At 26.0% G+C, this 15,179-nt stretch overlaps 1 protein-coding gene across 1 annotated transcript; it reads left to right on the top strand.

The window, feature by feature from the left end:
* Positions 1–7,402: 7,402 nt before the first annotated feature.
* On the top strand, positions 7,403–14,874 carry LOC145833128 (tektin-1-like). The gene is made up of 10 exons (XM_082940333.1): positions 7,403–7,534; positions 7,870–7,963; positions 8,222–8,387; positions 9,568–9,696; positions 10,236–10,379; positions 10,889–11,111; positions 11,976–12,070; positions 12,489–12,561; positions 14,099–14,209; positions 14,585–14,874. The coding sequence occupies exons 1-10, from the start codon at positions 7,439–7,441 to the stop codon at positions 14,660–14,662; spliced, it is 1,209 nt and encodes a 402-aa protein (XP_082796459.1). The 5' UTR covers positions 7,403–7,438; the 3' UTR covers positions 14,663–14,874.
* Positions 14,875–15,179: the final 305 nt, after the last annotated feature.

The following is a 15,179-nucleotide window of genomic DNA, read 5'->3' as shown; positions in this document are numbered from 1 at the left end:
TTTATTTATGAAGTTATTTAAATGACTTTTTGTTCAAAGCTCTGTATGCCCTCATTGCAAATCAAGCTGGATTTTTTAAATATACAAATTTATTTTCAGCACACATGATAAAATATGCGTGGGACGTAACAGTTAGACTCCTAAAGTAACAAAGTTGTGCTTTAAGTTTTATAAAAATAGAATAGTGGCAAAAATGAATATTGAATACTTTATTTGATTCTGAAACTTTAGATTCAATAGATAAAAATATTGAATTTATTCAAGTAGTGTAAATTTACGCATTAATATTTAATACTAACTTTCGCTTCTCGGCATAGTTTGTTTCAAGTATATTTATCTTTTTGTACCTTTTTTATGCCTTCCTATTTTTAAACTTTTAATTTTTTTTAAATATTGTGTTTCTTCAATGACGAAAAAGCTCTTGAATAAATGGTCCAAGAATGAAACCTGGCGTATGAAAAAAAATTGGTTATATTAATTAATAAAACACCACGGGTGTAGTTTGTTCCCATGTCCAGGACCTGATATTTAGTTTATTTAAGTATTTTCAAAAGCTTGTATAAAGTATTATAAAATCGTAAAATGCAGCAGTAAGCTCTACTTTTAGTTTTATATTACTTTTCACCAAATTATGTGCATTAAAAGCAATCTGTTATATTACTTAAACAAATTTTTGAGAAAAATTTATGTTCAACACAGTATTCAAGATTGATTATTATTCGAGGCATAGAGAAGTCAGTTATCACGATGGCGAAAATGTCACCATCCCAATCGGAGTGAATTTATTCTGGAAACCAGCAAAAGAGTTTTTCTACGTTGTGAAGCTACACAACGTTTGTTATTATTTAATTTTATGTCAATTTGTAAACTTATACTGGTAAATAGTGTACAAAAGAACTAGTTTGCTCATTATTAGCTCATTTATATAAGCGTATATTTTTTTTCAAAATCAAAACATACTATATAAAAAAAAAGTATGTGCACAATTTAATTCTATATATAGCAATTTAGATTCAAAACGACATTAAAAAAAATGCAAAACAACATATGAAAAAGTTGTTGCAACATCTTAAGTTGAATATTTACTACACTAAAATATAAACGACGATAAAAAAAATGTAATTTTAAATTTGACTTTTGTGTTTTACTTCTTGTGAACCTTTTTAAACTAAAACAAATTTAAAATGCATAGTGTTAAGTGAATTATAAAGTATTTTTTCTTGTAATTTTTGAAATATAGGTTAACAAAACACAAATATATCTATAAAACTGTTCAACTTGATAAGTTTAATTTTCCTCACAGATGTTAGTTTTAGCATTTAATCCTTATTCTGAAAGAAGGGCAACAGAAGAAGAGGTAGAAAAAATTGCACAACTATCCCCACAATACAATATTTACAACCACATTGATAATCCACTGTTAGTCTCTCAAATTTAACTATGCTAGTAAATCACTATTATTAAAGTTATTTCTTTATTAACCTCTTATAATAAGTTTGTAGTATGAACTTGTAATGTAAGTAAAACAGTTTCAACACAATTGTTTCCATTCAAGTCTTTGCTTGTTTTTTTATGATAATATCAAATAAATACTGATAGAATGGATAGAAAAAAATGATTGCAATGTTTTTGTTTTTCACAGCAACATAAACGTAAAAGAGAAAATAAGCGGGGAACACTACTCAATCAAATTAAAACTAAGAAACTTAAATGCAAGTCACGCGAACATGGAATTCCAGTTTCTGGTTGTTGACACGATCAAACAATATGCTTTAGATTATGTTCATAAGTATACAAAAATGTTGATATACAATGGTTAAGCAAAGAACTTTCAAACTGAAAAATCTATAAATGTTTTTGTATATCTTTAAATGTATTTTAAAACGTCATGTTGTTTTAAATTTCATTTTTTATAACTTCTAATCTTCATATGTTTTTAAAATTAGAGTTTTTAATTAGATTGGTATAATCTAAAAATACTAAAATTTAATAAAGCCGTATAGAAAAAAAAACAATGTTTTTAAAACTAGATTCAATATTCTATAACTGTAAGTTTTAGTTATTTTAATAATTAAGTTTACTTTTAAAGATTTTTTATAATACTAACAAGCAAAATTTAAATAAATCAATTAAAAATTTATTTCAAAAAATAAATTCTGTAATTACTTAAAAAGAGTTGTATTTGTAATTAAGTTCGTAGCTGTAAAATGTTCCTTTACTCTAACAAAAAAAAAATGAGCCACAATTACTCAATTTAAAAAAGCATTTAAATGGTATATAAACTTTTATTTAATATAATAACAGAATATTTTGTAACAATTAAAGTGTATATACTTTAAAATTGAAGAATATTTATTTCAACATATTATTTTTTTTACATTCACTGAGTAGCACAATTAATTAGTTTTCTTATTACATTTTTTTGTACAACTGAGCTAAAGTTTGTTATTTTTTATAATCACACAAAATCTTTTACAATTAAATTTTTTTTATAAAAACAAAAAAAAATATTTATTTTTGCCTCGAAATATCAAAAGTTAAAAAAACCTTCCAGTAGTTTAGTTTTGTATACATACAAACTTAGTTTTTTAAACATACAGTTGTACGTATTTTTAAATGTTATATCTTTTTAAGCTATAGAACACTTTTATTTAAATACATGAAAATGATCATATAAAACAGGTTTGCATTGTAATTAAACAAAAGTTATTTTTTTAAATTCCAAACGTAGCTATGTTAAAACCAAAATAAAAATAATCGGCTTAAAAATAAAGTTATAAATTTTTATATACAAATCTTTGGTTTTATATCAAGTTTAAAAAATTTAAAAATTACATTTTTGTTTTAATTTTTTAAATTGAAAATCATTAATTTTCCATTCTGTAATGTATTTCCAATTAAAGTTTATTTTAGTCGTGGATTGGATACTCTTAAACCTTCAATGTTTTGAATACTTTGTTAAGAAAACATTTTGTACATAGCAACTGTACTTTGCTATAATTATAAAGAAATGGCATATATACAAACTTATTAAATTGTATTAACTTTAAAGAAGAAAGAGGACAAATAACATAACTATTTTTAGAAGTTTTTAAATACTATCAACATTTAAATTAAACAACATTCAAAAATATATGAAAAAAAGACTGCTGGATAAAGTTTTGAAATTAGGTATTTGTTGTGCAAGTTTGTGATTTTTACTTTTACCTTAGTTTACAATTAATTTGAATAAAAAAGTAGAATCAGCTTATATACTATTTTATTAACATCTGTTTTTATCTAAACAAAAATTGATCAACTACTTGTCTTCAATTAAAAATTTTAGTCTAGATTGAATAATCTCTTAAAAGTTGGTTATTTGTAGAATCATTTACTTTTTTTAAATTTAATTTTAAAGTATAAAAATAAACCAAAACTATTTCTGAATCACATAGTTATAAGTAGCTACTTTTTTATTCGAACTAATGTTTACACATAAGGTTGTAGTAGGTTTTAACAACCTATCATACTAGTACAATACTAATCTGAATTTTTACTGATCACTGATAGTCACTTTTCAATTAATACTAACCTACCATGTCATAAAAATTAACATTTAATATTGTTTTATAAGTTAAAGATCAGTTTTTGTTATTATTTTGTTTTTAAATAATATAATAAATAATTTTAATATAAACTTTTCTTATTTGTCCATTAAAAGCTGATCATGCCATTTCAACTATTATGAATTTATTGACTGCTCTTTACTAATAACTTTTATGATAGATGTAGTAGAAAAGTATTATTCAGGTGGCCACTAAATTTGGAATTTTAGAAATAAAAAAAAACCTTGAATTTTGCACAAAAACCTTTAAAATACCTATAATAACCTGAAATTTAAAACTATTATAATTTTAAATTACATTTTGAGTACTGACTTTTGGTTTGACACAAAAACTATCATAAAGACAAATAAATTTAACTATTCAAATTAATTTTTATTAAAAAGAAATTTAAAAAAGCACACAGTATCTTTTCAATGTTGATATCCTTTTTAACACAGTTTTTCTTTAAGCTTAATTTTAAACTAAAAATAGACCCAAAAACATGTACTTTCTAAAATCTGAAAGGAATTCTGAAAATCTGGATGAAACTCAGAAAAAATTAGTGGCCACCCTGTAAATTAATAAATTAAAAAGTTCTGAGAATTGTTGTAACAGTTTTAAAACATCTTAAAATAATGATGTATTGCCAGTTCTAAATTAAAATGAAAAATTGCGTTGAGAAAGTTAAAACAAGGCAATAGTAAAAATTCAAGATCTAAATTCTAATGCCTTTAAAAATAAAATAATTTTACTTTATAACAAATTTCATAATAAAATACTATATTAAGCTTTTAGGGGTGGTCAAACATTGTTTCCAATAAAACAAGTAGCAACCTTTATTTGAAAGCAGATTTATACTATAATAAAATTGAGAAATTTTTTTATTTTCCAGGTCTAATTTACCTGAAATAATATTTTTTGGTCTGTCTTATTAAACATTTTCTAAACAGGCCATTTAATTTTCAGTAAGTTTAACTTTAAAAGATTATAAAAAGTATCACATAATTTTTTAAACAAGGCTACTACAAAACCAGGAAAAACCTGTAATTTGAAAATTTAGGCTAAAAAACCTGGAATTTTAGATAAATTGAAAAAAAATTAAAATTTTAAACAGAAAACAATAATAAATCTGGAGTTTTTATCAGTTTTTACATTTAAGTAGTAAAATTTTGGTTTGACACAAAAATCTATCATATTGATTTAAAAAAGTTATTATCATTAGATTTTTTAATTATAAAAAAAGACACATTTAAAGTAGCTTCATAATATTTTTTCAATGTTTTTATACTACTTAATACAGTTTAAATTCTTAATTTAAGGCCATAGGGGGGGTCCAACATTTTTTTTTACTAAAATTAACTTTGGCTTTTATATGAAAGCTTAAAGTACAAACTATAAGCCAGTTTTTATAGAACTCAAAAATATCATTTAACTTTTGAGATATTTAACTTTTTGTAAAAATTTTCCAACATAAAGGTATTTTTTGGGGTCAATTTTCTTGGAAATTTTAAAATTCACTAAAAAACTATCTCCTCCTTCATTTTTTGACCTAGAGACTTCAAATTTTCAGGAAATGTTCCTTATATTTTGAAGAATCTGAATGTTGGAATTTTTAAAATTTTGAAAAATAAAAATTTTATCCACAAAAAACTAAAAAAAAGGGTAGTTTTTTGACAATAATTTTTTTTTTTACTCAAAATTAAAAAAAATCCTACAATAGATCTCTTCAAAGTTTAATGATACACATTCTGTAAAAATTTGAGAAAAATTACTCAAAAAATGAAGGAGGAGATAGATTTTCAGTGAAATAGTCTTTTTTTGCATTTTTAGTTTTCGCCTTCCATAAGGAACCTATTGGCCCTTTCTTTGATCGCTTATATCTCAAAAATTACTTTGAGTTTTTTTAAGCAAATAAAAGTGTCTGATAGCTCAGATTAAATTCTACAAAATAAGATCAAGTTGTAAAAAACAAAGTGGACCCCCCCCCCCTATGGCCTTAACTTTAATCTAAAAATAGAAGACTACATGCTTTGTATTACATCTTAAAACTAAATTTCAAAATATAGGCAACCAAGTTAAAGAGTTCAACAAGTTTGTTTAACAATTCTTCCACAGTTGCAATGAAATGATCAGTTATTGTTAAAAGTTTTTATCTAAGTTTTAAACCGCTCCAAATTTTAAATAAACTTTTTAATAAAGTAAAAAATTGGTAAAAAAATAGTTGAAATCTGTTTTACTTTAAATTAAAAATATTTTTTATTATAATTATTAAGTAACTGAATTTGTTGCAGAATTATTAGTGTATTAAAATCATCATTGTGTTTTTCACACAAACGAAACAAAGTTTTAAGTTTTAATGGCATAGTGGGAGGGGTAAATCACTTTTTTCACGATTTGATCTTATTTTATAGATTTTTAACTAAGCTACAAAATGTTTCTTAAAGATTTAAAAAAATTAAAATGATCTTTGAGATATTGCTGGTCAAAGTCGGAGGCAACGATAGGTTTCTTATGGAAGGCGCAAATCAAAAAAAAAAAAAAGACTATTTCACTAAAAATCTATCTTCTCTTTTGTTTTTTGAGATAAATACTTCAAACTTTCAGAGAGTGTTCCTTGCAATATTTAAAAAAAATTGTCATAAAATAAGCTAACAAAAAAAAAGTTTTTTTTTTATTTTTTTGTCATAAAAATTTTATCTTTTAGTTAAAAAAAAAAATTCAAATTTTCTTCAAATCAAATTTTTTAAATATTGCAAAGAACATTTCCTGAAAGTTTGAGATAGTTATCTCAAAAAACGTAGGAAGAGATAGATTTTTAGTGATTTATAGTGTGTATATGTGTGTACTTTATCTCTTTGAAACTTTTTCAAAGTTCTTTAAATTTTTAAAACATGTTATTTTAATCTAAAATTTTTATTTTCTAATATTTTAAAAGTTCCAAAACTCAAAGTCTTTTTAACTATAAATGGAACGTTTCTGAAAGTTTGAGGTCTCTAGCTCAAAAAATGAAGGAGAGTATAGATTTTTAGTGAATTTTTAAACTTAACCCCAAAAAATTTGCGTTCTTTATGTTTGTATAGGAAACTTTTTATAAAAACTACAATATCTCAAAAGTTAAATAAGGATTTTTAGTTCTATAAAAATTTTGTAGCTTGTAGCTTTCATATATAATCCAATGTTATTTTTAGTAAAAAAAAAATGGACCCCCATATTCCCTTTGTATTAAAACTAGATTGAAAGCTTTATATAGTTTCAAGTGTTAGATTATGTATTTTAAAATAAGTTTAGATTAAGAGTTGGGTTTAGAAAAGTAAGGAAATTTTTCTCAGCTTTATCTGTGGCAACCCTGCTAAAAGCTTTTAGTAACTTTTACTAAACATAATAATTGCTAAGTTAGTGCTGTAATAGTTCATAATAGTGCTATAATTCTAACATATAACTGTTACTATATTTTATAAATAAATGGTTGTCAAGTTTACTAAAATGTAGTTTTAACTTATTCTAAAACAAGCACCTTTCATACTAAACACTTAAGGTAACTTTTACTAAAATAATAAACAAGTCAGTGCTGTAGTTGTTTGTGCCAATAGTTTTAAATTAACTATAACTGTTTATGAATAGGAAAAAAGGATTTGAAGTTGACTAAAAAAAGACAATTTTGCGATTAAAATAGGTTTTTTAAAATTTATCCTTTCTGACTAAATGCTTTTACTAGCTTTTACTAAACATGGCCAAGCTAGTTAGTGCTTTTCATAAATATTTATTTGAATGTAAAAATTCTTAAATATGAAATATATACACTTTAACCATAAAATTCCAGACTAAATGCTTTAAGTAACTTTTAGTAAGTAAACATGGCCAAGCTAGTGCAGCCCCCACCAAAGTTCATAGTGCCGGAGTGGCACCAATCCAACAGCCACAAGTTCAACAGCGCAGAGAAGGAGAGACAGGTTTGAGTTTGATAATATAACAATTTATTAACAAAACACAATGCAATCAGCTATGTTAGTGAACTGAGTTACATGTTGTTCAAATAACAATATCAAGGAGTGTTCTTCAGCTTTTTGAGTGAAAAGTTTATAAGGTAATAATGAATTTTGTTATACAAAATATGATACAATAAGCTACAAATAACTACACACTGATGGGTGAGAATTATGTTACATGTTGCTCATTTTAGCTTGAATTTATCTATAATATTTAGGCTTTCTAGTGTTTGTATCTATAATTTAGTCAGACTATGTATTACTTGTATACATAAACAACAAGGAGTTTTTCCTCACAGGTCAGTGAGAATTTGATTGATGAGAGCGACAGGCTGATTGAGGAGACCCACGTCACCACTGAGAAGTCTCAGAAGAGAACTGAACACAAATTAAGTAAACACTTTACTTGTTCACTTTTAATTTATCTATTCTCTTTTTTGTATTAAATTAGTTGAGTCTTATTCTATGTTAATTTTAATTATTTGTATAAGTTTGAACAACTAAAAGTTTAACCCGATGAAAATTAAATTAACTTTGCAAAAGTCATGATTTTATTTAAAACTTACACAAATAACTTCTCAGTCTACAAGTACTTTAATTTCAAAAGTAGGTTAAAAATGAAAAAGTTTACAACTTTCTTCCATTTTACAGACAGCAGAATAGTGGACATCAAGGGTTGGGTGGACAAACTGAACTGGAAGCGTAAGGACGTGCAGAATGAGACGGATTTTGTGATAGAGCACAGAGGTCGCCTGCAACGCGCATTGGAAGCCACTGTCGAGCCTCTTCAGATCACACAGGCTTGCCTCGCTTTCAGGTTGAATGTAATATTTTGATGACAGCTGCAATAAAGTTATGAGTAAAGAAAAATTCTAGGTTTTTTTAATAAAATTGCTTACAGTTAAAAATCTTATAGGTTTGGTTGAAGTTTAAGATTTTTGTAGATGAGTAGGCTTGAACTTTAGATTTTTTAATAATGTTTTGAAATTTTTATTTTTGATTGTTACTATTTATTAAAAGTAAATCTTGTATAAAACAGGAATTGAATGTTTTAAATGTTGTAGTGTAACAATTTATTTCAACATTTACAAGTGAACTTAAATTCTAGATATATTTTTCAATGCTTGAATTTTTTAGTCAACCTTTTTTTTTCTATAAGATAGTAGTCTATAAAAGTAATTCAAAATTTAGTGTAGGTTTTTACTGTATTCTGTTCTTCTAAATTTAATAGAATACTAAAAAAAAACTTTTATATAACAAGATAAACTACCTTTTTTTAATTATAGCAGTACTTAAGATATATCCATGTTGCAGTACTTATATTTAATAGTTTTACAGATTAAAAAAAGTTAACCATCAATTCATCTTACTAGAATTTTTTTGCTGTTAGTTAAGGGCATAGGGGTGTCCGAAATTTTTTTTATACTTAAAATAACATTGGATCTTATATGAAAGCTTAAAGTACAAACTACAAGCCAGTTTTTATAAAAAAAAATATCTTTTAAGATATTGTAATTTTTATCAAAAAATTCAGGAAATGTTTCTTTTATAGTTTACAAGACTTTAAATGTTGGAATTTTTAAAATATTAAAAATTTTAAATTAAAAAACAAAAAAAAAATAGGTGGTTTTTTTAATTAAAATTTTATTTTCTAAAATCCTGCTCTCAATTTATTTAAAATTTAATAATACACTTTCTGTGAAAATTTGAAGAAGATTGCTTAAAAAATGAAGGAGAAGATAGATTTTTAGTGAAATGGTATTTTTTTACGTTTTTAGTTAGGAACCTATTGAGGTCACCGACTTTGATTGCTCATATCTCAAAAGTAACTTTGATTTTTATCAAGCCGTTAAAATAACTCATAGCTCAGATATAACTCTATAAAATAAGAACAATTAGTAAAAATTAACCCCCACTATGCCCTTAATAATATTGTACAAATTATCAAACGTAATAACTAATAATGTAATTTTTATTCAACGTCTCGCTAATAACAGGGAAGGAAGAGCCGGTATTGATCTGGTGCACGACAAACCGGAAACAGAACTTTTGAAGGAGGGCGAAGTTCTGAGGGGGGTGCAGAACCTGTTCAGGAGGGACATTGAACAGGCGACTGAACAAATCAGGTTTGCAATTTTTTGTGTGATTATACTCTTATCTGTTTACAAAATTTTTAGTGATTCTAGTTATTTGCGGTTTTAGTTTGCGCTTCCCACAAGGAACCTATTCCTGCCTCCAACTTTGACCTGCTGTATCTGAAAAACTAATTAGAGTTTTTAAATTCTGTAAAAATCAACTTGTAGCTTAGTTAAAATAAAATAGAATAAGATTAAACTAAGAAAAAGGTAATTTACACCCCAATTTCCTTCATTGTTTGTGTGATTATACCTTTATCTGTTTACAAGTTTTTAATTCTTAGTTAAGTTGCATTTGTGAAAGTTGAAATAGTTATACTCTGTATTTGTACTTTTGCTAGAATTACTGTTTGATATAAATTAGTTTAATACTTTTTTACTGTATTTAATTTTAAGTTACTTGCTGTAAAATGCTTGCTATAAATAAATACTACATTATAACTCACCATTAAAAATTCTCACAGAAACACATATTTACCACTTTGAAATATTATATTTAAATTTTCTCACCATACAACTTCAACAACCAGGAGAAATCGACAGGCGATATACGATATAGATTGCGATTTGAAAGACAAGGCTGCGGCTCTCAGCATAGACGAACACTGCGCCACCATCACCAACAACAGCCCGCAAATCAAGCTCCACCCTGAAAAAGTTCGAGTTGAACCCAAGTTTGTTGTTTGTCATATGTTAAATGTTTATTGCTAGTTTTTCTTTTGTTTTCGTCTTTTGAGGTAAAGTTTACAACTGGTTACATATGGTTTTAAACTTTAATCATAAAAAGGTTAAGAAGCACGTTGAAGAATATAACAACTTTTTGATACATTTACATTTTAAGGCTTGAATTTTTATTTTTATTTTGAAAGTCTTGGGTTTTAGTGAATGTGTTTCTCCTCATATTTTAACTCAGTCGCGGACTGATGGAATTTTTTAAGAAATTAATTTTGCTACTTTAAAATCTAGCTTTTATTTAAAAGTTGTTTGACTAAAAATAAGTTTTTTAACTTTAATTTTATTCACAAGTTTAAATTGTATGTATATTGTGTGTGTTTACTTTGACGTTTTATATTATATCTTTTTACCTATAAATGCTATTTTGAATAGCATGTTTTTATTCATATAAATATGGAGATGTATAGTTTTAAAATATAGTACTTTTATAGTCCAAATCTTCAAACAGCTCAACATCGGTCCTTGGATGGCAGAACTACACCGACGGCAACATCAACCGCGGGGAGATGGAGCGCATCAACTCGTCCAAGCTCAGATCGGTCATCGACGCGTCGCTGAAGACCTGCTGCGACGACATGAAGTTCCAGCAGGTGGCGGTGGAGAGGGCGTTCGAGGACAGGGTCAAGCAGACCAAGCGGGTCAAGGCCAAGTTGGAGGACCATTTGGCTAAGGTAAGGGTGATTTCGTGTGTAGAAGTTTGTTATATAATAAGTCACCTTGTCAATACTTAGATCTAGAGATAATTGTTTTAGTTAAATTTAATGTGTTTTGTTACAAAGCCACCTTGAAAAGTTTGATGGGTAAGTGGGATTTTTTGAAACTTTCTGAGAAACACATAGATCACTATTTTAAGTAAGTATACGTAAGACCTTGCTGAGGTTGGTGTGTTTTGAAAATAAGAACAGTTTTGTAGTTACAAAGTAATGTTGAAAAAATATGTTGTGATAGTTTTAAGTAGCTGAAATTTACTTATTACAGAAACTCTTGGATTAGTAAGTTTTTGTATGACAAGGGTTTTAGCATCTCAATATTTCCCTATAAATTTGTTTAATCAAAGTTTGTTTAGTTTAAAAGTTTACGTATTAGGCCGGTATTTAACTTTTTGTTACTAAACAACTAGCAACCATTAAATTATATTTTATATGAACAGTGAGTTAGAAACCTCTAATTACTTTTATTTGATAATCAACAGTAAATTAAATAGCTTCTTTGATTTTAAAGCTTGAAAATAAGCAAACCATTGATTTTTTTGAACAAAACTAGTTTGCTAATCTAATGTGGTCCAAATACCACTTACAACTTTATTAAATTATTTTTTCTTCAACCAGGTTTTAGTATATTTTTTTATACACAACATGTTATTTGAAAAGTTCAATTCTTGTAGCATTTGGAACATTAAACAAAGAAATTATTCTAATCTGTCTTATCTTACCTGAAATAGTGTTTTACATTTATATTATGTATTTTGCTGTATTTAACTATCACTAAGCTAGTTTATTTAAAAAAATAATAACAAATAGTATTCAACGAAATAGGTTCTGAATGAAATAGGCGAACAAGAAAAGAACATTGAGGAATTGAAGAAAGGAGTGATTGATAAAATGGCTGCAATGATGGTGGCTCAGACAAGGTTTCTATATTTATTTATACTTTTTATATATTTACAATATTAATGTTAGTATGGTGTAAGTGATAAAATGGCTGCAATGATGGTTGCCCAGACCAGGTTATATTTATTTTTTTGTGTGTTTGTCATATAAATATCAGTATAATGTAACTGGTACATTGGCTACAAGTGTTTATTTTATACTTGAGTATACATTATACAACTTATATCAACTAGGTTGGAGTGTAAGACGCACAACTAATTATTATGAATTAATAATTTTTGTTATTACTACCAGGTTAAAGTGTAGGACACATAATTCTCATTTATAACCTTAATTATAAATTATGTTAATTTTATTATTGCCAGGTTATTACTAGATTCTAATACAGATAATTCTTACATAACTATTATTATCAATTAACCTTATTACTATTTCCAGATTAGAGGCGAGAACACATAGACCCAACGTTGAGCTTTGCAGGGATCCGGTACAATACGCTCTTATTGGCGAGGTATAAACTTTAAATATTTATCTAATTGGTTTGTGAAAGTTATATAAATGTTGTTATTTTATTTATAATGTTTGCTAATAAATGATCGACTGTGCTAGTTATAAAACTTTACCTGTATTATAATAGTTATACTTGTTAATTTGTTATAAGTTTAGTGCTTTTCAATTTGTTCTTTAATTTTTTATAGAACTAAATATTTTTTTAATTCAAGCTACCGCTTTAAACAAATATTGTTAAATAATTTTTAATTAAATTGTTACCAAGTTGAAAAATCTATTAATGAGTTAATTTTCGAGTCAGTAAATTTCCTTCTTTAATTTACAAACTCATTTACTCAAATGATATTAATAGTAATTATTTTGATAGTAAAATTAACTCTAGCTAAAACCTTGAACACAAGGTCAGTACTTGACTCTATTGTATAACAAATAATATTTTTAATTTAAAAATTTAGGTTGCCTAATTGAATCAATTTAAATGCTTTCTCATTTTACAGAAATTTTCATTTTAATTGCAACATTTTGGTGTTTTTTATGTTTACTAAACATTTTTATACTACTATTAAATGTGCTCTCAGCTTAATTCTTGTTAGTATTTCTTGTCTCGTATGTTTTTCCTATCTCACAAATACTTTACGGTACAACTTTTAAAATTTTGTTAAGCATAGTTGTATAGTATACTATATGTATTAATACAACACTAGTACGTTTACTAACACAAATGTTCTACTGTTCTGTCTAAATTATTGAAAAACCCTTTTTGTGGACTCTGTGGAAAGTGATTAGGTTTTTATAATGACATTATTTTACATATACAATTTTATATTATTGAAACTACTAATTATAGCTCCTTATTTTCTACTCAATCAAGGGCCATTAAAGTTTGGATGATGTATTAAAAAACTAAAGAAACCCTTTTGCATAAAATGATTTTGTTATCATAGTTTATAGTTTTTTTTAATGTCAGCTTTATCTTGAATTAAAATTTTTTTAACGACATGTTATCATAAATGAAAATTGTTGTTCTAGACTAGCGATGTATAGTTTATTGAATAAGTTTCTTTTGATATCATAAATACTTAACATGAGCAACACAACTTACTCCATTTATAAGTTTAGCCAAAAAAAATTGAAGTTAAAATTATTGTTTACTTAAGACCACATTGTTATTGAGAAAATTTATACGAAGAAAAGCTAAAAACTATTTATAGCGATAAATAACGTTTAATTCAATCGAATTATGGTTAATTTGTTTCTACAAAATAAAAAGTATGATTGTTTAATTTTTTTGTTATGAAATTAGAGAAACCATAAAAGTAATTCAATCATACAGCTTTGTTGATTTTTTTTGTAAATGAGTTTTAGTGCTGCATCACAGATGTGTTATATATTTAAGAAGATAGAGCAACTTTAGCAGTGTTTTCTAAAACTAATTTTATTATAAACTTTACGTCTTTGTAAACAGGTTTTTATAAAAATAAATCTTATCGTAAATTGTTATTGGTAACTTTGAAAGTTTTTATTGTAAATTGTTGCAGGTGGACGAGATCAAGGTGAACGTCGGGAAGATCAAGCAGAGATTGTACGAATCCGAGAAAGAGCTTCTTCTCCTCGTCAGGAACCAGCGCATCCTCGAGGAAGACATTCAGGTATGCACAAAAAAAAATTATTTATTTTCACAACTTTCACCAGCCATACACAAACTGCATTCATTTAATAAATAATTTTAAACATTTAGATTTTTATTTTAAACTCTTTTGGAAAGTTATTTTTAGCTTTTGTTTTCTGTAAACAAATGATTGTTTGAACAATTTTTACGAGGCATTGGTTGTTAAGTTAAAATCTTTTTAACAATGATTTTACTTGAATGTTAAGTAAACCTAAGAGGCTGTAATTAAAAGTTTGTGAGTTTTGCTGTCCAAAATAAAAATTACCCAAGTATGTTTGTTTAGATCTATCTAAAAATTACATTAAATTAAAATTTAAGTTGATAAAAGTTGAAAATCAAATAAAAAAATTTCCAGGTCAAAACGAATTCCCTGTACATCGATGAAGTAGAATGCGGCCAACTGAGAAGCAAGATAATACACAATTACCACTAAAAATAAAATTTATTATGTTGATTAAATAGTTTACAATTATCACTAAAATTAATTTACAATCCACAATTACCACAAACAACTTAATTAATAGCACCTCCTTACTGTGAATATGTGTGTACAAGCCTTTTGTATGGCTAGCCATAAGAATATCTTTGTTTATTACTGTTAAAAGTATCGGCACTGTAATTTTGTTTTAAAGTTTGAGTGTGACGTAATAATTGCTGTAATTGTTTTTTGCTTTATCAAACTTTTTCGTACTGTGAAATACTCGCTTTTTTAGTTTTGGTGAATACTGTATAATAATAAACAAGTTTTTGAACTGAAGACTATTTGTTAGACTATTTTGAAGTTATATGAGTGCTTAAATGAGTACATCAGTCCTCAGAAAAATCACAAACATTTTTTATGATAAGAGTAATTTAAAGACTGTTTACATCCAAAATAAAACATCATTATTTCCTTAAATATTTAGACGTTAAAAAACATATGAAACTAAGTACATTGAGATTATTTTAAA

This window comes from Thalia democratica, chromosome 1 (genome assembly GCF_965202585.1).
Source record: "Thalia democratica chromosome 1, ktThaDemo2.hap1.1, whole genome shotgun sequence".
Taxonomy (NCBI): domain Eukaryota; kingdom Metazoa; phylum Chordata; class Thaliacea; order Salpida; family Salpidae; genus Thalia; species Thalia democratica.
Note: the sequence above shows the minus strand (reverse complement) of the source record. Positions and strands in the feature narration are given on the sequence as shown.

What these genes read in the sequence shown, in the direction of transcription:
- LOC145833128 (XM_082940333.1), top strand. Translation starts at nt 7,439, where the DNA reads ATGGCCAAGCTAGTGCAGCCCCCACCAAAGTTCATAGTGCCGGAGTGG. An exon ending in GCGCAGAGAAGGAGAGACAG is followed by an intron (nt 7,535 to 7,869) that starts GTTTGAGTTTGA and finishes TTTTCCTCACAG; the next exon opens with GTCAGTGAGAATTTGATTGA. An exon ending in CAGGCGACTGAACAAATCAG is followed by an intron (nt 9,697 to 10,235) that starts GTTTGCAATTTT and finishes TTCAACAACCAG; the next exon opens with GAGAAATCGACAGGCGATAT.